The sequence below is a fragment of the Microcaecilia unicolor genome, chromosome 7 (genome assembly GCF_901765095.1).
Source record: "Microcaecilia unicolor chromosome 7, aMicUni1.1, whole genome shotgun sequence".
NCBI lineage: Eukaryota > Metazoa > Chordata > Amphibia > Gymnophiona > Siphonopidae > Microcaecilia > Microcaecilia unicolor.
Window position 1 is genome coordinate 32,552,502 of NC_044037.1, and position 23,296 is coordinate 32,575,797.

The 23,296-nt window shown below is 46.1% G+C and overlaps 1 protein-coding gene across 4 annotated transcripts in view; it reads left to right on the forward strand.

The window, feature by feature from the left end:
• Positions 1 to 23,296, forward strand: part of CD99L2 (CD99 molecule like 2) — a 134,295-nt gene that overhangs the window by 77,392 nt on the left and 33,607 nt on the right. For 3 of the 4 annotated variants that reach the window (XM_030210624.1, XM_030210625.1, XM_030210627.1), the window contains 3 exons: positions 5,761 to 5,853; positions 17,138 to 17,218; positions 18,040 to 18,126. In XM_030210624.1, the coding sequence (XP_030066484.1) occupies positions 5,761 to 5,853; positions 17,138 to 17,218; positions 18,040 to 18,126 (261 nt within the window). The remainder of the gene's footprint in view (positions 1 to 5,760; positions 5,854 to 17,137; positions 17,219 to 18,039; positions 18,127 to 23,296) is intronic. The other variant, XM_030210626.1, reaches the window with a different exon arrangement.

A 23,296-nucleotide genomic window follows, 5' to 3' on the forward strand; every position in this document is an offset into this window, starting at 1 on the left:
CAGTCCATCCAGCCTGCCCAACAGTCACACTTATTATCGATTCATGATTAAACCAACAATAAATGTGATATAAAATACTTTATCCTGGTCTTTTGGCATTTCTGGGACATAGACTGTAGAAATCCGCCTGGCACTGTCCTTACATTCCAACTACTGGAGTTTCAGTCGAAGCCCACTCTAGCCTATCCAAATCCATTTTGTCATTTGCGGGAGACAGCCTGTAAAAGTCTGCCCAGCACTGTCCTCGTGATCCAACTACTGAAGTTGCTGTCCAAGCCATTTCCAGCCCATCCTAAACCGAATTGCCATATACAGGATAAAGACCATACAGTCTGCCCAGCTCCGGCCTTACTTCTTCACAGCCGGAGTTGCCATCTAAGCATCACTTGACACACCTACACAGATGCACCTATTTGTTTTCTTATGTTTTTCAATACCATCCATTTTCTAATTTGAGATCCTCTCAGGTGCATTTTCGAAAGAGAAGGACGCCCATCTTCCGACACAAATCGGGAGATGGGCGTCCTTCTCTCAGGGTCGCCCAAATCGGCATAATCGAAAGCCGATTTTGGAAGGCCTCAACTGCAGTCCGTCGCGGGGATGACCAAAGTTTACGGGGGCGTGTCTGAGGCATAGCAAAGGCGGGACTGGGGCGTGCTTAAGAAATGGGCGTCCTCGGCCGATAATGGAAAAAAGAAGGGCATCCCTGCCGAGCACTTGGCCGACTTTACTTGGTCCATTTTTTTTCACGACCAAGCTGTGAAAAGGTGCCCGAACTGACCAGATGACCACCGGAGGGAATTGGGATGATCTCCCCTTACTCTGCCAGTGGTCACCATCCCCCTCCCACCCTAAAAAAAATTTTTTTTAAATTTTTTTGCCAGCCTCTATGCCAGCCTCAAATGTGATACCCAGCTCCATAAGTACATAAGTAATGCCACACTGGGAAAAGACCAAGGGTCCATCGAGCCCAGCATCCTGTCCACGACAGTGGCCAATCCAGGCCTAGGGCACCTGGCAAGCTTCCCAAACATACAAACATTCTATACATGTTATTCCCGGAATTGTGGATTTTTCCCAAGTCCATTTAGTAGCGGTTTATGGACTTGTCCTTTAGGAAACCGTCTAACCCCTTTTTAAACTCTGCCAAGCTAACCGCCTTCACCACGTTCTCCGGCAACGAATTCCAGAGTTTAATTACGCATTGGGTGTCCGAAGAAAAATTTTCTCCGATTTGTTTTAAATTTACTACACTGTAGTTTCATCGCATGCCCCCTAGTCCTAGTATTTTTGGAAAGCGTGAACAGACGCTTCACATCCACCTGTTCCACTCCACTCATTATTTTATATACCTCTATCACGTCTCCCCTCAGCCGTCTCTTCTCCAAGCTGAAAAGCCCTAGCCTCCTTTCTCCATGACAGCAGTATGCAGGTCCCTGGAGCAGTTTTAGTGTGTGCAGTGCAGTTCAAGCAGGCGGACGCAGGACCATCCCCCCCTACCTGTTACACTTGTGTTTGTAAACGTGAGCCCTTCAAAACCAACTGTACCCACATGTAGGTGCCCCCTTCACCCCTTAGGGCTATGGTAGTGGTGTACAGTTGTGGGGAGTGGGTTTTGGGGGAGGTTTGGGGGGTTCAGCACCGAATGTAAGGGAGCTATGCACCTGGGAGCAATTTGTGAAGTCCACTGCAGTGCCCCCTAGGGTGCCCGGTTGGTGTCCTGGCATGTCAGGGGGACCAGTGCACTATGAATGTTTGCTCTTCCCACGACCAAATGCCTTGGATTTGGCCGTTTTTGAGATGGGCATCCTCAGTTTCCATTATCGCCGAAAACCGGGGACGACCATCTCTAAGGTCGACCTAAATGTTGAGATTTGGGCATCCCCGACCGTAGTATCGAAACAAAAGATGAACGCCCATCTTATTTCGATAATAGCGGTTTCCCCGCCCCTTCGCCGGGACGTCCTTAGAGATGGTTGTCCCCGTTCGATTATGCCCCTCTCTGTGTTCATTCCATACCTTTTTGAATTCCATCACTATTTTTTTTGTCTACCACCTCTCTCTCGAGGGCATTCCAGTCATCGACCACCCTCTCCGTGAAAAAGAATTCCCTGATATCACTCCTAAGTTCTAGTTTTACCATTTCCCTTTCTCCGGAAAAGATTTGTTTCTGTATTAATACCTTTCAAGTATTTAAACTTCTATATCATATCTCCTCTGTCTCTTCTTTCCTCTAGGTCTTCCAGTCTCTTCTCATTCATCTTTTGGTGCAAACCCCATACCATTTTTGTCGCCTTGCTCTGGACTGCATCAAAAGTCGTTTTACATACTTAGCAAGATTTGGCCTCCAAAACTGAACACCGTACTCCACAAAACACCAATGACTTGTACAGGGTCATCAAAAACTCTTTCTTCTGCTGGTTATGCCCCTCTCTAAGCAGCCTAACATCCTTCTGGCTATGGCTACCACCTTGTCTCACTGTTTCATCACCTTCAGATTCTTTGACACAGTCACCCCAAGGTCCCTCTTTCTGTCTGTGCATATCAACTGCTCACCGTCTAGGACGTACGGCTCCCTTGGATTTCTACTCCCCAAACGCATTACTCTGTGCTTCTTTGCATTAAATGTTTGTTAACTGACAAACATTAGACCTTTCTTCTAATTTTTGCAGATCCCTTTTCGTGTTTTCCACTCCCTCACAAACCTTGGTATCATCCACAAAAAGGCAAACGTTACCTCCTTTGAATCCTTCGGCAATGTCACTCAAATATATTGAACAGTACCAGGCCCCAGTACTGATCCTTGAGGCACTCCACAACTCACCTTACCTTACTCTGAGTGAATAACATTACATAAGCATTGCCATACTGGGACAAACCGAAGGTCCAGCAAGCCCACTGTTTCCAATAGTGGTCAATCCAGGTCAGAAGTACCTGGCAAGATCCCAAAACAGTAAAACAGATTTTATGCTGCTTATCCTAGAAATAAGCAGTGGATTTTCGTATGGACTTTTACTTTACAAAATTATCCAAACCTTTTTAAAATCCTTCTAAGCTAACTGCTTTTTCCACATTTTCTGGCAGAGTATTCAGGACTTTAATTACACATTGAATGAAGAAATGTTTTCTCCAATTTGTTTCAAATTTACTATTTAATAGCTTCATTGTGTGCCGCCTAGTTCTAGTATTTTTGGAAGGAGAAAACAAGTGATTCATGTCCACCCATTCCATTCCACTCATTATTTTATAGGCCTCTATCATATCTCCCCTCAGCCATCTCTTCTCCAAGCTGAACAGCACTAGCCGCTTTAGCCTTTCCTCCTAGGGACATTATCCCCATTTCCTTTATCTTTTTTGAGAAGTGGTGACCAGAACTGCACACAGTATTTGAGGTGTGGTCGCACCATGGAGCTAATACAAAGGCATAACATTCTCATTTTTGTTTTTCATTCCTTTCCTAATAATTCCTGACATTCTATTTGTTTTCGTAGATGCCGCTTCACACTGAGCAGAGGATTTCATCGTATCATCAATAATGACACCTAGATCCTTTTTCTGGGCATTGACTCCAATGAAAAAGTACTTATATTGTGAGCCTAGTGTCAATCAAGCTTTTAATGACGCCCATAACTTTAAGGAAACAGAGATCACACCGCAGTCCCCTGCTACAAAGAGCGCCCGACACCACGGGTTTCAGGAAGAAACTTTCTTCAGGGACTTGGGTTAGGGGCCGTCTGTCCAACCTGAAATCGCCAGCTGCATATAAATTCCACTTCAGTGGTGATTATATTGGCTCCGGGCAAGGGTAGAACGTTCCCTGCGAGGTGATGTCACTGCAACAAAAAACTTTATGAACAAACATAGATCCACTATTGAAAAACAGTATAAAAATCCACCACCCTGCAACAAGTCAGAACACCTTTAGCTGGACATTGTTTGGGTGTAGTCAGTGTAGCGCACACGTTTTTCAGCGTCTAATGCACAAAGGGGTTCTGCGTCGCTTTTACCATTCATGGTAGCAGCTACGGATAATCCTATGCAAATGCATTACAATGAGCTCATTAGCTCTTATCACCTCTCGCCTAGATTATTGCAACCTGCTTCTCACCGGCCTCCCTATTAGCCATGTCTCTCCTCTTCAATCAGTCCAAAACTCTGCTGCGCGACTCATTTCTGCCAGAGTCGCTTTGCTCACATTAGCCCTCTCCTCAAGTCACTTCACTGGCTCCCTATCCGTTTCTGCATTCAATTCAAACTTCTCTTACTGACCTATAAATGCATTCACTGTACCGCTCCCAAGTACCTCTCCACTCTTGTCTCTCCCTACGCCCCCCCCTCGGGTACTCCGTTCTGTGGATAAATCTTTCTTGTCTGTCCTCTTCTCCTCCTCTACTGCTAATTCCAGACTCCGTTCCTTTTATCTTGCTGCACCTCACGCCTGGAATGGACTTCCCGACCTTGTACGTCTAGCTCCGTCCTTGGCCGTTTTCAAATCCAGGCTAAAAGCCCACCTCTTTAACGCTGCTTTTGACTCCTAACCACTACTCACTTGCCCTGTACCCCTTTTATCCCCTCTTTAATTCCCTTAGTTGTTCTGTCTGTTTGTCCTACTTAGATTGTGAGCTCTTTAAGCAGGGACTGTCTTTTTATGTATGATGTACAGCACTGCGTATGCCTTGTAGCGCTATAGAAATGATAAGTAGTAGTAGTAGTATTGGCATTCCATGTGATGCACAGAAAGGAGTGCCTACCTGTAATGTTAAAAAATGTTCTGGCACATCTGGAGCAGTGTTTGCATGAGGGCGTCCTCTTGGTGGAACAGTCTGCTTGCATTTTTTAATTGTATTTGCATGTGTGTGTTAAATGTGCATTTATTAGCCTTCGGATTCTATATAGCAACTGAAATTGCGTATGCAATTTAATTAAGTGGCAATTATCAGCGCTGATTTACTTAATGGGCAATTATTGATACTAATTGGAAATTGGAATATTGGAAATGGGACTTGATATACCGCCTTTCTGAGGTTTTTGCAACTATATTCAAAGCGGTTTACATATTGATGCATCCCTTGTCCCTTACCCTGCCTAGTTCACGCTGTTAGTTTCTCCCCTCCTATTTGCTTCTTTTATGCTTGCCTAAGCTTTTAAGTTTGTACTCTTATTTAATTCTCTGTAAGCCACATTGCGCCTGCATGAGTGGGAAAATGTGGGATATAAGTAACAAATAAATAAATAAAATAAATATATTCAGGTACTTATTTTGTACCAAGGGCAATGGAGGGTTAAGCGACTTGCCCAGAGTCACAAGGAGCTGCAGTGGGAATCGAACTCAGTTCCCCAGGATCAAAGTCCACTGCACTAACCACTAGCCTACTCCTCCATTAGCAACATTCCATGTAGAAGCCTGCCCTTGCAGATCAGCAATGCGGCCCAGAAATAGTGGATTTTTTCCCCAAGTCCATTTAATAACGGTCTATGGACTTTTCCTTTAGGAAGCCGTCCAAACCTTTTTTAAACTCCGCTAAGCTAACCGTCTTTACCACATTCTCTGGCAACACTGCTGGTTCTGTGGATAGTGCTGCTGAATATACATGGAGCGTTTTAAAACACAACCCCTGGGATTTAAAACAAACCCTGATTGCAGCGTTTAAATATTGACCCATGTGTTTTCAGTTTAATTTTACATTTCTGGACAGGATTGAACTTTGCCTTTGACAGTTGAGGTAATGGTATGTTTCTGTCTTGCTTGCATTTGTGCAGATGACTTTAATTTGGACGACTATTTTGACACTCCAAGTAAAACTACTACGAAACGTCCTCGGACAACTACTAAATCCCCTGCAAAGAAAACAGGTGAAACTCCCGCTGATTCTCATGTTATTTTATTTAATTCATTTCAATTTTACTCTGCACAACTAATACAAGACTGTTCTGATCTGCACTGGAGCTGGTGATTTGGCCTAACGGTGCTCACTGATATTTTATCTTATTCCACTGTTTAGTGGTGAACCGTGAGGCTTTATAGGAAAAACAAGAACTTCCAACCCAGATGTTTTGAATTAATGCTAGAAACGTAGTGGTCTTTCCTCTACCCTAGTGGTTGCGTCTTCAGGATATCAGCACTATGTATGCATGATATATAAAATTCCTTGCATTACTTTCATTTTATGTAAATAAATCTTGGGGCTGATATTTAGGGGCCGATACAGAAAGTCTAGCCACTCGGTTACCTTGGGCTGTGCGTGTATGTTAATGCAGAGAGAGATTGAGCACCAGTGTTAATGTCACGCTTTCACAGCAGGAAACTGGGTTGTGAGCCCTTGGGCCACTGCCGAGGAGCGGCAGCGGCAGGCAAAACTACCCCACACCGGAGGCAAGGCAGAACTCTGATAACCAGTTAGGCTTCACCTGCACATGGCCACCTTTCACCAGCAGTTGAGCCCCTGGCTGCTGGCGGCCGGCAGGACTTATAGGACAGGGCAGGACTGGATAACAGCTAGGCAGCACAGGGACTCAGGGTCAGAGGGAAAAGGAATAAACATGGGCAGCAAGGCAGGGAAAGGAAAGCGAAAGGACAGGACTGAAAGCTGCAAGCAGCCACTGACAAAGGGAACAAATAGTGACAGACAAAGACAGGACTAAAAGCTGCCAGGCAGCCACTGAAACAGAAACACAGACAACCTAGAGTTAGACACTGAACAGTAGAATAAACCAAAGTACAAGCCGGGTCGGGGCAGGCAGCAGACAGAAGAGAAAACCAGGATACTAGCCAGGTCAGGGCAGGCAGTAGAGAAAACCAGGAAACAAGCCGGGTCAGGGCAAACAGCAGAATCAGGCAAGAAACCGGACTAGGTAGAAGAGCACAAAGCACCAACATACCAGGGACCTTAGATGATGCAAAGGCAGAGGCAGAGAGTTTCCAAATGGCTAATAAGCCCAGCAGCAGCTGAGGCTCAGCTGCAGCAATCACCAGGCACCACGGGAGCTGTGCAGGGTCAAACAAGACAGACAAGTCTGGCAGCCTGGAAGATCAGGACCGGACTGGGCTGAAGTCTGGAACAGGTGATAGTCCACAGCAGCCACCGGTTCTGGCCATCAGGGGCCGAGGAGAGCACAGACGTAACAGTTGTGCAGAAGACATGGCCATACGTTGCGCTAGAATGTATGATAATGAGTCCATTAAGTATTCCGGGCAATGCACAGAAGGAAACGGTGGCTTTTGCCGCATGGACAACGCAAGGAAAATTTTCACCAGTTCCCAGGGACTATAGAAGAGTTAGCAGAGAAGATTTAATGCCATTTCTTAAGATTTAACTGCGTTTTGTCTTGTATAACGAGAAGAAATGTCTGTAAGTTTAAAAGATTGAAAGGACATAACAGAGCTTGTGTGCGTATCGGAACAAAAGCAAAAGTATCAACACATATCAGCGCCTATTCCTTGCAGAAATATCAGCTGCACAAAATTTTTTTGCAAGGCTGATATTCATGTGCAGAAGAATAGGTTTTGATGTGCACTGACACTTTTTCATTTTTGTTCCAACATGCATCTATAAAGCCACATTTACCACAAAACCTTAATGTGCCTGTGTGTGGCAGGCTCCTCCCCCACTCCGATTTGCATGCATAAAATTTGCATATACTTGGGGACCCTTTTACTAAGCTGCAGTATAAAGTGGTCTTAGCACGCCCATGCATGGGTTTTTCCTCTGCATGAAGGCCATTTGTACCGCAGCTGTAAAAATGCACTTACGTTGCCATTGGTTTGAGGCCATTAAAAGAAAAAGTGTGTGTGAGCGCTTATTGCCATCCATTTTATAGGTGGTAAGGGCTCACACACTATTCCTGTGCTAATCAGTTAGCAAACTGATTAACACAGGAACATTTATTTTCTGCCCACAGACACACCCCCTCCAAGAAAAAATTAAAAATATTTTAACATGCGGTTAATGTACGCTGAATTGGCTGTTACAGCAGGATGCCTCAGCGCGTCCCATAGTACGCCATTGTGCATGGTAGCACTTAATGCAGCTTAGTAAAAGGGTCCCGAATATACTGCTCTACCTGCAGCTTTCTGCACTGGCCTCTCAGTGGGGGAAGATCTGCTCTTCAAATTAAGTGAATTTTCAGGTGACTTATCCATTTAAATAAGTCTGCTGAGTGCCCAGGCGTTAATTTTAAATGGCGTTACCAGATAACACTGAATTTCAGTGATGTCTGGATAACCTTTGGTCCTTCCTCCTGGAATGCCTCCCGGCCCTTCTCCTAAATGTGATATCCAGCCAAAAGCACGTGGTGGGCAACTCCATCTTTTCAGCCCACGTTATTTATGTGGTGAATCGTATAAATTGTTTTCAGTACTGACCTCGGAATGCATTTTCCATAAGAGTCCTCACAGAGCCCTTGGATACAAGTTTGGGAACTGCAAACCAATAGAAATAGTAAACCAGATCAACAAAATCCAACATTTTGAAATGAAAGGATCTCAAGTTAGCCCCGATTGTGGACTATCTCATTTTATATGTGGCTCACTTTTTATTGTCATTACCGGAAATAATTACTGAATTATGGGACTTCGAGGGAGTGGCAAGTTTCAAGGTGAATAGAGATAAAACAGAGGTGCGAAACATATCCCTATACAACGCAAAGATGGAGCAACTTCTGCTGCAGTTCCCTTTGAATAGGTGAAGGTCGGGGTCAAGTATTTGTGGATTCAAATTGGGAAAACTTTATGGAAACAATTATGGAAACATAATAGGTGCGATGCATGCAAGTTCTCTCTCCTGGTGGGGGAGAATAACTGTAGTAAAAAAAGAATGCTTCGGCCAGGCTTCTATATTTTGTTTCGGGCCTTACAAGTTGAAATCCCCAAAGGGTCACTGATTAAATTGCAGAAAGGCATTAGCCAATTTATTTGGGTGCCTAAAAGACCAAGGGTACACAGGAGGTATTATTTTGAAAGAAGAAAGGGGTGAGGATTAGATGATATTATCTGGCCACCCAATTGAAACATATGTTGGATTAGGCATTAGGAGGGGGGTGTGGAAATTTGTCCATGTAGATATTTGCAATGGACCTCAGGAGGGGGATGGGGAAATGGATAAGGGCAATACAAAATCCATATGACTGACACTTGTTGAAGGTTTGGTGAGAGATTATTCAGCTAAAATGTTTTAGGAATAAAGTATTCAAGTTGGCCCTGGTCAAAAAAGAAGTGGGGTTTATTTGTGGGGGGGGGGGGGGGGGGGGAGGCAGGTACAGAGGGACATTTGAAAGGTAGGCACAATAAGGGCTGTATAGCTTCAACTAAATGGTGGGGTAGAGGGTTTTATTTCAGTCCAAGAGCTATAAGAGGAATATGGGTTGAAGGTGTGTGTGTGGGGGGGGGGGGGGTATTTTCTGGCATTTCCTCAAGTGCAGGGATATGTGCAGACATGGAGGAGAGGAGCAGAGGATACAGTGGGTAGAGAAGGGGTAGAAAAAGTTGAAAACCTGAGGGGTGCAATAAAAAGGATGAAAGAGCAATTACTTTTTGTATGATTATCTAAGGGGAGATAGTTTTATGTTTAAATGTGTTTATTAAAGGACAAAATAGTACAGTCTGTAGGGCTATACTCAAAATACATTTTAAGAATATTAACTACAAAACATACAATTGATAGCCTCCAATAGTTTCGCCAGTTTCCTCTTTACTTTGAATCTCCCTTTCCCCCCCATCTTCCCCCCTCCCCTCCCTCCCGTCCCTCCCATCTCTAAAGAGCAATTATGGATACGGAGGCAAAGAGTTACTATCCAGCTTAGCCTCTTATGGAGCTATCACACACAAAACTTATGTCTGATTTACAAAACCTGTCAGTGCTTCTAAATCAGGCCATGTCGGTTATCTTCCAGGGGTCATTTCCTTTTAAAATTCTTAGTATCTAGGGCTTCGAGGATTCTAGGCAAGCACCTCATTAATTTTTACTTTTTCTCTTACATCATTTCCCTCTGCTACCACGTTAGGGCAAACACCTCCATTCAACCTTTAAGAATTCAAAATCCTACTTCTAGCCACCTCTGTTAATGAGTCCCAAAAGGGGGCCCATGTTTGGCAAAAAGACTCTCCTCTGGGTGAGGCCAGGTCGCCCACCGCTCTACGTTCCAAAGAGCACAAAAAAATCATTATCACTCGCCATTGAGACAGGGTTGGTGAGTCTGGTGTTATCCATAATTGCAAGATAACCTTCTTACCCAGTAAAACCGTTTTTTTAAGAAACGGGCGCAACCCTATAGGTGGTGTTTGTACCAAGTGAAATTTATGGAATAGTAGCTGAGGCTTTTTCCGCCATGTAACCCTCCACATTTCCGACACATGACAACACACTTGCGTCCAAAATCTGGCTATTCGGGGGCAAGCCCAGAACATGTGGCCTAGCCCAGCTGGAGAGTGACCACACTTCTTACATCTATCTTCCTGACCCACATGCGCCCTCCATGCTCTATGTGGAGAAAAAAACATTCGAGACAGGAATTTATAGGCCGTTTCTTGCAGCGCCACGCTTTCAGAGATTTTGGATAAGTCCAGAAAGCATGCCCTCAAGTGATCAGATTTAACATTCACTGGTAGGTCTTTATTCCATTGCATTGCCAATTGTTCGTAATCAATCTCACCTAATTGCTCACGTAGTTCCGAATGGTAATATTTTAAGGGGACAGACCCTTGAGCATCCAAAGCTAAAAGAGACATCAGTCGACTCCATATTTGGGGACTCAAATGTGCGGGTGGAATAGATCGTAAATAATGTCTTAGTTGGAAGGAGGCAAAAAAATCTTTTCTAAGTATACCAAATTCTCTGTCTAATTCTTCAGTAGTTTTTAAAATACCCTCTTCTGAGTATAAGTGATGTATGTAGCTAATCCCCCGTGTTTCCCATTCTAAGAAAAGTTTAGCCGAGCTCCCCGGGGGGAAGTGGTTGTTGCCTCTTATCGGCAATAGTGGAGTGCAAGTTGTAGAAAAAACAAATTTACGGCCCAGCCAACGCCAGGTTTGTCTTAATGGAGACACCACTGATGTGAAATACCGGGGTGTATTTACTGCCCCTGGCGTAGCATGCAGCCATGCACTGAAATGTCGGGGGGAAAACACCATGGTCTCTATACTAGTACACGAAAAGAAACTAGTGCCACGAAACCAATCAGAGAGGTGGCGCATATTACTTGCCACAGAGAATAACTTTAGATTTAAGAGTCCCAATCCCCCCTTAGCTCTAGAGAGATATAATTTAGAGACTGGCAACCTTTGCTTCTTCCCCTGCCATAAATATTTGGTCATTACCCTCGTCAACATCTGATCGTCCTTATGTTTAAGAAACAAAGGCAGCACTTGCAATACATAAACCCATTTTGGGACCAGAATCATGTTATAGAGGGCTATCCGCCCCATCAAGGATAGGGGTAAAGTCGTCCATGTTTGCAAAGTCTGTCTAGTTTTCAGTTTAAGGGGTTCTATGTTTTGGCTATAAAGGGTGTTCAGATCGGCTGTCAGCCATATGCCAAGATATTTCAATTTATCCTCTGCCCATGTTAATGGAAATGCCCCCTCCCAGGTCGAACGTATCCGTGTCTGGACTGGCAGAGCCATAGACTTACTCCTATTCAGGGCAAGGCCCGAGTAGAAGCCAAACTCCTCCAGAATTCCAAATAAATACAGGAGAGAGGATTGGGGTTTTGTTATAGTTACTAATATATCATCTGCAAAAGCTAAAGTTTTGAGCTCCTGCGAGTGTAATTTAATCCCCTGTACATCTGGGTCCCTTTGAATAGTGCATAACAATGGTTCAAGGTATAACAAAAATAAGAGTGGTGAGAGTGGGCAACCCTGTCTCGTGCCACATGCTATTGTAAAGGGGTTTGATTTCATACCATTAATCAATAATGACGCTTTTGGATTAGTGTATAGCGTTACAATAGCATTAAATATCCACCCTCGGATGCCAATATAATCGAGGACAGAAAAAAGGTAATCCCATTTTACCTTGTCAAAAGCCTTTTCGGCATCTAAGCTAACTAGCAGCAAAGGTTCGTTCTTGGTAAGACTCTGTGCAATGGCTAAACAGGCCTTCCTGACATTGTGACAAGGGTGTCTACCCCGCACAAACCCCACTTGACCTTCTCCCACTAATTTTGGTATTAAAGGGGATAAACGTTCCGAGATGATCTTCGCTAAGATCTTTAAATCAACATTTATAAGAGATATAGGTCTATATGAACCTGGATTTTCTGGTGGTTTGCCCTCTTTTGGAATTAGGGTTATCAAGGCTTCATTAGACTCTCGCCTAAATCCCCCACATTCAATGGACTCCTCAAAAAAATCAAGAAGCGGGCCACCCACTTGTGGGAAAAGCAATTGATAGTACTCAGCACCAAATCCATCCGGACCCGGGGCCGACCCACGTTTTAATGATTTCACTACTCTTTGCAGCTCCTTGGCCCTTATAGGCATATTTAATTGCTCTAGCACTTCAGGGTTCAGACGTGGCATTCCAGAGTCTGCCAAGTAATCTGTTATGGATGGGCCGAGTGGTGCCTCCGGGACTTTGTATAGGTTTGCATAATATTGTTCCAATAATCTCACTACTTCCTCTGGGTTATTTATTTGTCTACCCTCTGCATCTCGAAGTGTTGGTATAAACCTATTTCCTCCCCAGGTCTTATTAAGGCGGGCCAACAATTTCCCAGATTTATTACCATGTTTGTGGAAAGAGAAAGATCTATAAAAAAATTGTTTCTTTGTTCTCTCATGGATCATTGTGTTAAGGGCTGCCAGAGAGGCCAGCATAACTTCCTTGGACTCTTTCGAGGGGTGTGCTATGTGTGCCCGTTTCGCTGCTTGATACGCTACTTCTAATTGTTTCACTCCCTTTGCCAATCTCTTTGAACGAGCACACATATAAGCGATTATATCCCCACGAATCACTGCTTTGGAGGTCTCCCAGAACAATCTAGCTTCCCCCGCATGGCCCCCATTCGTATCAAGGAAATAAGACCATCTTTGTTTCAAGTAATCCTGGAAGTCTGCGTCCTCTGCCAGATATCCGGGAAACCTCCAAACTTGATGGCGTAAACTAGTTGCTCCCACTTCCAGTTCAATCCAAATCATTGCATGATCTGAGATTTCCATTACTCCTATCTCTGCACGTGGTACTTGAGGAAACAAGACTGAGGATAGCAATATATAGTCTATTCTCAACCATGAGCTATGTGCTCTGGATAAATGTGTATAGTCTTTAGATGTAGGGTGGGTTAACCTCCATGGGTCTATAAGGTCTAAAGCGGTACTCAAATACCCCAATCCTTTACCCCTCCCAAACATTGAGCTTGCCTGCGGTCCAGAGCGGTCTTGGAGCCCATCCATGACTTGGTTAAAGTCTCCTGCCACTATCCATGGGGTGTGTCCATATTGGATTCCTAGCCGAACCAGGTGTTGGAAAAAGGAATGGTCATATACATTTGGGCCATAAACATTAAGTAGGAAAACTTCTTGTCCCATTATGTTTAGCTGTAAAAGTATATATCTGCCCTCTCTATCTTTACAAATTAACTTTGATGTGCATTGCATATTTTTATGAATTAAAATTGCCACCCCTCCTTTTTTGCTGCCCGAAGACGCAAAATAACATTCACCCACCCAACGTTGTCTAAGCTTTTGGTGCTCAACGTCCGTTAATTTAGTTTCCTGAAGGCATGCTATTCCAGCTTTGTGGCGCTGCAACGCTGTCAAAATCTTTGTGCGTTTTATTGGGGAGGAGATACCCGATACATTCCATGAAATCAATCGGGGGGTTGGTGGCCTAGCCATCCTTTAAGTAAACTTGGTAACATAAATCAGACAATTTCCATACTCTTAGAGCTCCCGGGTGCCCAGCCCCCACCCAGCAGCCTAGTTTGTATAACAGAGGTGGCCTATAGTCCTTTCCCAGTAACTTTCCATTCCTATCCACCCCAGCATTGCAGCAGGTTCCACCCAAGCTTTGTACTTTTCCAGGTCCTTGCTGTAAAGATAACATTTGCTCCATTCGACAGGACTCCACAATCCAACATAAACAGTATCTGGTTTTGTGTCTCTCCCTTCCCCCCCCCCCCCCCCCCCCCCCCCGCCATGCAAATCTTATCTCAATTCTACCCTGCTCTCCCATTTCATCCCTACCCTCCCCCCTTAGACCTACCCTCTTCCCTACTCTATTCCCCATTTAGTCGCACCTGGGCCTACTTCACCAGACGCAACCTAAATTAGCCGCGTCCGGTGAGGGGTCAATAGGTGCCAGCAAAGCCTCGTTCTCCGTCATTTTTAATAATTTCAACAAATTTCTGAACTTCCCTCCACCCTCTCCAAACCCCCAAACAACCGGGTTATACATCTCTTATAAAGCTTAGAGCACTTGCGAGCCAAATGACTCTAGTTCACTTATCATCGTTCCAGTCTTAGGATTGGCTCTCCAGCATCTGGGTGCCGCCAGTTTTACATCTTGCGTCCATTTTCCTTAACAACTGGGCCACACGAACCCACAAACCAAGTGATCAACAAAATTCCAAACAGCCAACCTGTCAATCTCGATAATTGTAATCCAACAGGTGTTTTAATCACCTCCAGCCTTTCATGATGATCTCTCCGTAAAGCTGTTTTAATCAGTCTGCTGGCCCTGCTGCTTGCTTATTCAGCCATTCCACGGCTACTTCTGGTTTATTAAAGGCTTTCCAGACACCGTTATCCATGATTTTTAAAGTCGCTGGGTATTGTAACATAAATCTGTGTTTCTTCTCCACCAGACTCGTGCAAACTGCCGAAAACGCCCGCCGCTGCATTGACAAGGCCGCCGAGTAATCCTGGAAAACACGGATGACTGTGCCATCATACTTAGTGGAGTCTCTGCATCCTTTATATGCCCGTAAAACGGCCGCTTTTTGTGAGTAGTCGTGAAACTTTGCTATGATCACCCTAGGGCGTTGTTCTCTTGCTGGTCTAGGTCCCACGCGGTGGGCCCGCTCAAGACGTATTTGCCTCCCCTCTCCTGCTTCGGGAAAGTTCGCTTGCAACCAAGTTTCAAGAGTAGTTTTTAAATTAGCTTCTGATAAGGATTCCGCAAAGCCCACAAAGCGGATGTTGTCTCTTCTAGATCTATTCTCCAAGTCCTCGATTCTCTCTGTATAATCTTGTATCAGGCGGGACAATCGCTCTAGTTCACCCGAGCTTTCCTGGTGCCCCTCCTCCACCTCTGCCACCCGGGCTTCCAACTCACCCGTGCGCCGCGAGAGTTCCGAGGTCACCGCCGTTATGCCTGCTATTTGTGTCGATAACTGATCAAATTGTGGGGCTAATGCCCGCACAACCGCCTCCGTAAGCTCCGGTATGAGCGTCTCTCTATTCTGGCTGGGAGGAGAATGTGCCGGCGAAACCGGCACCATGTTGGATTCGACAGCTCTTGTTTTGTCTTCCTTTTTCTTTCCACTTTTCGCCGTTTGAGCCATCAAAGATCTCGTAATATACTTGTCCATATATTAAGAAAGCTGTTTTGCGCAGTTGGGGAGATTTTCAAGGGCGGGGATCGCCAGTTAAATTGCTTTTTGAACGAGGCTTTGAGCAGCTAGAGTAGAGCACGTCTTCTGCCGCTCACTGCATCACGTGACCCCCAGGGGAGATAGTTTTAAAACAGTTTAGATATATGGTAGCTTGGGAGTAAGATTTGGGGGGGGGGGAAATTTTCCCCAAATCTTACTCCCAAGAAGAATGGAAGAGGATTTATGAAGTAGCAGGCAAATGGCCAGTAAGCGTCTTACTAGAAAGGGAAATGCCTACAAAGTACTTTAGAGATCAGGGGTAAGCAACTTGCGGCCTGCAAGACCATGGGAAGTATACATAGAAAACATCATTAACCAGAGTTTGGGTGATTTTTAAATACTGTGTTTTGCAAATATTTTCAACATAGGCACTCTAGCAGTTTGTTTCCATTGTTTTTAGTTAAATTTTTACTCATTTATTTATCACAGAAGGTCTCTGGAGCTCTGTTCATTTCCACATCTGGTATTCTGTAATTTTGCAACTGACTGGGGATAGTACTGACATTCATGTGGCCCTCTGTGTATAAAGGTTGCCCATCCCTGCTAATGATGGTACCTTACCCCATTCAGATTTCCTGATGCCATGAGCCACTGCTGGACACAGTTTACCAGGAAAAGACTTTCTGGTACATATGGTGGGTGTGGTAAAATAGTGAAGTTTTAGAACTACGTGGGCAGGAAAATTCATAAATTATGAAGGGAAGTAGTGTGGGTGGAACCAAAAATTTATTTTGGGGGGACTGTTACCACACAGACTGAGAGAGAGCAAGAAAAGACTAATAAAATGAGGTATAATGGCTGTGACAAGTATGATTGGAGGTCATTGGAAACACGTGGAAGCTCCAACACTTTAGAGCTTATAGCATGGATGGAGAAACTGACAATATCAGGCATTAAAGATTTTGTAAGGCAGCAGAGGAGTGGACTAATTTGGGGACCTAATAGCAGGAAGTGGGAGAGAGAGGGGAGTGAGAGAGAGTGGGGTAGAGGTTAGGCAGGGAAGGAAATTGAGGGTGGGAGATTGATGTCAAGGTGGGATTCTGATAGTTGTATTACTATGTTCACAGTTTCTATGTGCTGATGGTATTTGTTGGAAAAGTTAAAGATAATACATAAATAGAGCTTTTTGATTTCAGAATATTTTTGAAATTTTAAATGTGATAAATGAACCGACTGAGCGAACCAGCTGTTCCTTATTTGTTAATATCTCTGTTCTCCGTAGCCTCCAGTTGATATTCAGTATCAACCTACCAATGCTGCGTTCGGCACCTAACCCTTACCGTTCAGTGACTCCAGACTGCCCCAATTTGACTGCCCCTATCGGACCGACCGTTCACTTGTCTATTAGATTGTAAGCTCTTTGAGCAGGGACTGTCTCTCTTTGTTAAATTGTACAGCGCTGCGTAACCCTAGTAGCGCTCTAGAAATGTTAAGTAGTAGTAGTAGTATTATACTTTCTGTCTCTCCCCCCACCCCAGGTAAATTGAGGGAAGACATTTTTTTTATTGCAGTCTTGCTCATAGAGGGGTTTTTCTTATTTCCTTAGATCAAAGCATATGGAACCTTTTAGATGTGACAACTACCAAGAGCCCAAAGACCAATAAACCTGTACCCCAAAACAAGCCAGGTAAACAGAGTCTTTTATCTACGATTGGTTCTTTGGTTTCCATTGGCACCAGTTTCGTGAACAAATACTGACAGAGGTGTTAGCTTTCACAGGGGATCATGAAGGGGCAATATTCAAAGGAATTTCTTTGGGTCAATGGGTGTTTAGTTAGGGTGCACATGGGAAACATTTTTGTTTTGTTTCATTTTGTTTCCAATTTATTTATTTTATTGTGGTTTTCTTTTGTTTGTTTGCTTAATTTGCGGTGCGCCCTATTTGGCCAGAGTGTCGTCCTTGGTGTGGCACAGACTGAAAGGTGTTGGCCCACTGTTTTGTTTCTGCGGGATGTTGTTAAAAAGATACAGTGGATTCTTTCCGTAGATAACAAGGAATAGAGCTCCAGAAAACCTGATCAAAAATAAAAGAAGGCTGTATGGCAGTTACATTCAAATCTGTACATGAAGGGGGAGGGACGGCTAACAAGTTCTCATGCTCCAAGCGGAATATAATGAATCCATTGAGCAGCCAGATACTTAGAGAAATATGAAAAAAGCCCCCCCCCAAAAAAAAAAAAAAAAAAAATTTGTTCTGGCCCCCCTGGCAGGGGTCTATGCACCTCATCTGGGGGGTGGGAGGGGGGATCAAAGGGAAATGCTACATTTTTTTTTAAATAAGGTCCTGGCTGATATTAAGCCAGGGCCCGCATAAGCTTCGGCAGTCAACCCTACCGTATTTAGCTCCCGATATTCAGGGCCATGCCCAGACGTGACCTAGCACTGAATATCTGGGACTAAGTTACGCTGATGGCTGAATATTACCCCCGTTGTTTTTATTATTTAAAGGTCCTAAGGACTTTGATTTATCTGATGCCTTGGACAACCAGAATGACAGACAGGGCGGCAAACAGAACAGCAACACTGGTGGAGGAGGTATGCCTGGGAAAGGATTCTTGCCTTGTTTTCAGTTTTCTTATAGCAAGTTCATTTTCTTGTGATTTTATAAAATTCAGTGAACACAAGAAAACCTAGGTAAAAATATGGATATTATCAATATCAGATTTTTACCCCAAACTTGAACCTTCCTTCATCAGCAAGACATAGGGTCACCATATTTGCCCTGACAAAGAGGACACTAATAGCCATGCCCCTTCCCCCCCACCACTCCCTCTGTCATGCTCCTCCCCACCCCCATTCCACAGTCACCTTGACTTGACCCCCCCCCCCAAAAGAAAGCCATCCCCTTCTATATATTTTCCTCCCCAACAAATCTTTTTCCAGCATCCCCCCTCACCCTCTACCCACATTCCATATCCTCTCCCCTCCCCTACCTTACCTGTGTCATGTCCTGGTGGTCTAGAGGCCTCTTCAGGGCAGGAAAGGAGCCCATTCTTTCCTGCCCGGCAATGCTGCTGTCCGCTCGCTGCCAGCGCTGCTTCAAAATGGCTGCCAACACTTCAAGCAGTGACCTCACGACTTCTGGAAGTCTTGCGAGGCTGCCGCTTGAAGTCTTGGCAGCCATTTTGAAGAAGCACTGGTAGCAAGCGGGAGACTCACTGGACACAATGGGACATCCAATTTCCAGCCTGCTTGTTTGTCCGCAAATCCTCTCGTGCTTTTCCCATGCATGCTTCCATCCAAGAGCTTATTTCAGCTCAGTGGTCTGACCCTGATGGTCCCTTGAAGGTGGCCAGGGCTATGTGTCACCTTTACCCTCTGAGTGAAAGTCAGTTGGCCCTCTTTGAGATGCCTAAGTGGATGCATTAGTCATGGCTGTGATTAAAAAGACTACTCTCCCGGTGGAGGGAGGGGTCGCTTTGAAAGATATGCAGGACCGGCGGCTGGAATCCGCTCTGAAGCAGTCCTTTGAAATCTAGGGCCTTTCCTTAGGGGCGGCTATTTGCAGTTCCTATGCAGCTCGGGCCTGCCTTTCCTGTGTCACGTTCTCAAAGCTGGAACTGGGTTGTGAGCCCTTGGGCCACTGCCGAGGACCGGCAGTGACAGGCAAAATCACCCAAGCAAAAAGCAAGGCTGAACACAACAGGCAGGAACCACAGGATATAACTAGAAGAGACTTTAATAGTAGGCAGCAAACGATAACAGAAGTCAGGTCCAGGCAAAGTCTCTAGGCAGGCGGCAAACAAGGGTAATCCATAAACTAACCAGAGTCTTTAGGCAGGCAGAAATCAAGAGATTTCCAGGAACAGGCAGGGTCAAACACACAAGAAACTTTCAGAGCAGGAACACGAACAAACCAACAGGAACTCATGGAAGACCATTGATACCAAGGCAAAGCAAGCTAATAAGCCCATCAGCACCTGCAGTTCAGCTGCCAACAATCACCAGCCCACTATGGATGCTGTTCAGGTCCAAACTAGAAAAGCAACTCTGGCAACCCGGAAGATCCGGACCAGACTGGGCAGAAATCTGGAACGGGTGACAGTAAACAGATAGTCCCATGCAGCCACCAGGTCTGGCCACCAGATGGCGAGATGAAGGAGAGCATAAAACATAGGCACAACCGTGACATCCTGGTTGCAGCAGGCGGTTGAGCAGCCCGCCGATGGAGCAGGTTCCCTCGCTGAGGTCAGCCCGCATATGGAGTCTGCCCTGTCTTTTTTGGCTGATGCCCTTTATGACCTGGTTAGAGCTTCGGCTAAGCAGATGTTGGTGGTGGTTGCTGCCCGCCACCTTCTTTGGCTCCGGCATTGGGCGGCTGACGTGACCTCTAAACAAAGGCTGGTGAGGTAACCTTTAGGGGCCGCCTTTTATTTGGGGAGGATTTGGAGAAGATTGTTAAGGACCTAGGGGACTCTAAGTCCTACCGATTGCCTGAGGATAGGCCAAGGCCTTCTTCCAAAAGTCCTTCTTGTCCCTCCTCTTCCAGGCCACGTTTTTGCGAAGCTCGCAGGTATTGCCCGGGGCGCTCTGTGGGGTTTGGTTAACGTACCCGTTTCCAGCAGAGGAACTCCTTTCGTTCAGACAAACGCGCTGCGGCGTCCCAGCAACATCCAGGAATTCAGGGGCGCCCTCCACAATGATGGGGCACTGGTCCACTCGTCGGTTCCCACAGTAGGGGGTCGTCTCTCTCTCTCTCTCGAGAAGTGGACCAAGATTACTTCGGATCAGTGGATCCTGGACCTGATCAGAGAAGGTTACTGACTAGAATTCGCTGCCCCGGTGAGAGATGCGTTTTTGGAGTCCTGATGCGACACTGCCGTCAAGCGGACGGTGGTAAACGAGACCTTGCAGGTGTTGCTGAAGCTCGGAGCGGTGTTTCCGGTTCCTCCCGCAGAACGCAGCTGCGGTCGCTACTCCATCTATTTTGTGGTGCCTCGAAAAGGTGGGTCGTCCAGACCTATCCTCGACTTACGCAGAGTCAACGAGGCCTTAGGAGTGCGACACTTCTGCATGGAAACCCTGCGCTCCGTCATTGCGGCGGTATAGCCAGGAGAGTTTCTCACGTCTCTGGACCTCAAGGAAGCATATTTGCATATTCCCATCTGGCCGCCACATCAGCGGTTTCTCCGGTTTGCAGTATTGAGCCAACATTTCCAGTTTCGCGCCTTGCCTTTCGGCCTGACAACTGCCCCTTGGACTTTTTCCAAGGTGATGGTAGTGGTGGCTGCCTTTCTCAGGCGAGAGGGTATCAGAGTTCACCCTTACCTCGATGACTGGCTCATCAGAGCTGATTCGGCAGACGAAAGCCGACTTGCCACAGCCAGAGTTGTTACAGTTCTTCAGACTCTGGGCTGAGTAGTCAATATGCCCAAAAGTCACCTGACCCCCCTCTCAGTCTCTCGAGTATTTGCCTGCTCCTGCGGATGTCTCGCCCTCGAACTTGGGACTTTGTTCAGCTTCTGGGCTCGATGACAGCCACCATAGAGGTGGTTCCCTGGGCGAGAGCTTACATGAGGCCACTGCAGCTTGCTCTGCTTCAGCAATGGTCTCCGATTTCCCAGGAATACCAACGCAGACTAAGGTGGCTTCCTGCGGCCCAGCGCAGTATGGATTGGTGGCTTTCCGACAGCATGCTGTGGCAGGGGATGCCACTGGCTCTTCCTTTTTGGTGTCTGGTGATAATGGATGCCAGCCTTTCAGGCTGGGGAGCTTATTGCCGGGGACGCTATGCTCAGGGCCTGTGGTCCACTGCGGAAGCGGGATGGTCCATCAATCGCTTGGAACTGAGAGCGATATTCCAGGCTCCTCTGGCCTTCCACAGGACGCTGAAGGGTCTTTCTGTCTGAGTTCTGTCGGACAACACGACAGCAGTGGTCTACATCAATCGTCAGGGCGGCACTCAGTGCAGGGTCCTGGCTGCGGAGGCATCTCAGATCTACGACTGGGCCGAGCGCCACCTAGACCTGTTGTCTGCGGCTCACATAGCCGGTCAGAGCAATGTACAAGCCAATATCCTCAGCAGACATCAAATCGATGCGGCAGAATGGGAACTGGCAGAACAAGCTTTTCTTCAGATTTGTGCCAAATGGGGGACTCGAGGCTTGGACCTCATGGCGTCAAGCGTAAACGCCAAAGTCCCTCGCTTTTTCAGCAGAAGGAGAGATCCTCGCTCGGTGGGGTTGGATGCCCTGGCTCAACCTTGGCCCTCGGGCTTCCTGTATGTGTTCCTTCCTTGGCCCTTTATAGGGTGAGTACTACTTCGGATTCGCCTGCACCGAGGATTGGTGATTCTCATCACCCCAGATTGGCCAAGGTGTCCGTGGTACGCGGATCTCCGGCGGATGCTGGTGGACGCGCCTCTCTGTTGCCTCGAGTTCCGAACTTGTTAGTTCGGGGTCCGGTGACTATGGAAGATCCTTGCCACTTTGGTCTTACGGCCTGGCTGTTGAGAGGGCGCAATTGAGGGTCAAGGGCTATTCTAATAAGGTTATTGCCACGCTCTTGCAGGCTCACATGTGGTCTACCTCTGCGACTTATTCTCGGATCTGGTGCACTTTTGCAGTGTGGTGTACTCCAAAGTCTATCTCGCCGACTCTGGTGACAGTCTCGCTTTTGCTGGACTTTTTGCAGGACGGGCTACAAAAGGGCCTGGCCTACAATTCCCTTCAAGTTCAAGTGGCAGCGTTGGCCTGCTTCCGGAGGAAAGTCTCTGGATTGTCCCTTGCTGCTCATCCGAATATTGTCCGATTTCTCAGAGGGGCGCTTTGTCTCCGTCCTCCTTTGCGGTCACTCTGTCTGGCTTGGAACCTGGGGCTCGTATTGAAGGCGCTCCAGCGATCTCCGTTTGAGCCTCTTAAACGGGCTTCTGAGAAGGATGTGACTCTCAAGACAGTTTTTTTAGTGGCAATGACGTCGGCAAGAAGAGTGTCTGAGCTTCAGGCTGTTTCCTGTCGGGATCCTTTTCTACAGTTCTTGGAATCCGGGGTAACTGTTCGTACGGTGTCTTCCTTTCTGCCTAAGGTGGTTTCAGCTTTTCACCTGAACCAGCCCATTTTTCTTTCTTCCTTTTGTAAGGAGGAGTTTCCGGACTCCTTTGGGCAATTGCGCCTTTTGGATGGCCGCAGGCCTCTGTGGCAGCATCTGTAGATGTCAAATGAGTTTAGGAATTCTGATCATTTATTTGTTCTGTTGGCAGGTCCCAGACGGGGGTTTCCGGCGTCTAAGAAGGAACTCATTTTTTCTGCTTATCTGCTTTCAGGGCGGTCGCCGCCTGAAGCGATTAGAGCGCACTCTATGAGGGCAATGTCCTTTTCGTGGGCTGGAACGGGTGTCTTTTCTCTTCAAGAGATCTGTCGTGCGGGTACCTGGGCTTCTGAGCTCTCTTTTGTGCAGCTTTACAGGCTGGATGTGGCAGCGCGGTAGGATGCGCATTTTGGAGCGCAAGTGCTTGCTCGCAGAGTTGCCTGTTCCTACCCTACTTAGGGAGTGCTTTGGTACATCCCATCAGTTAATGGATTCATCTGCTGTTGATGACAAGGAAGGGAAAATTAGGTTCTTACCTTGATGATTTTCTTTCCTTTAGTCACAGCAGATGAATCCATGATCCCTCCCTGTCTGACTTAAATTTTTGTACAGATGTTGCATACAGACATTCTGCCTCATCAGGAGTACTTGAAGACAAGCTATCAGAGTGACTACATGC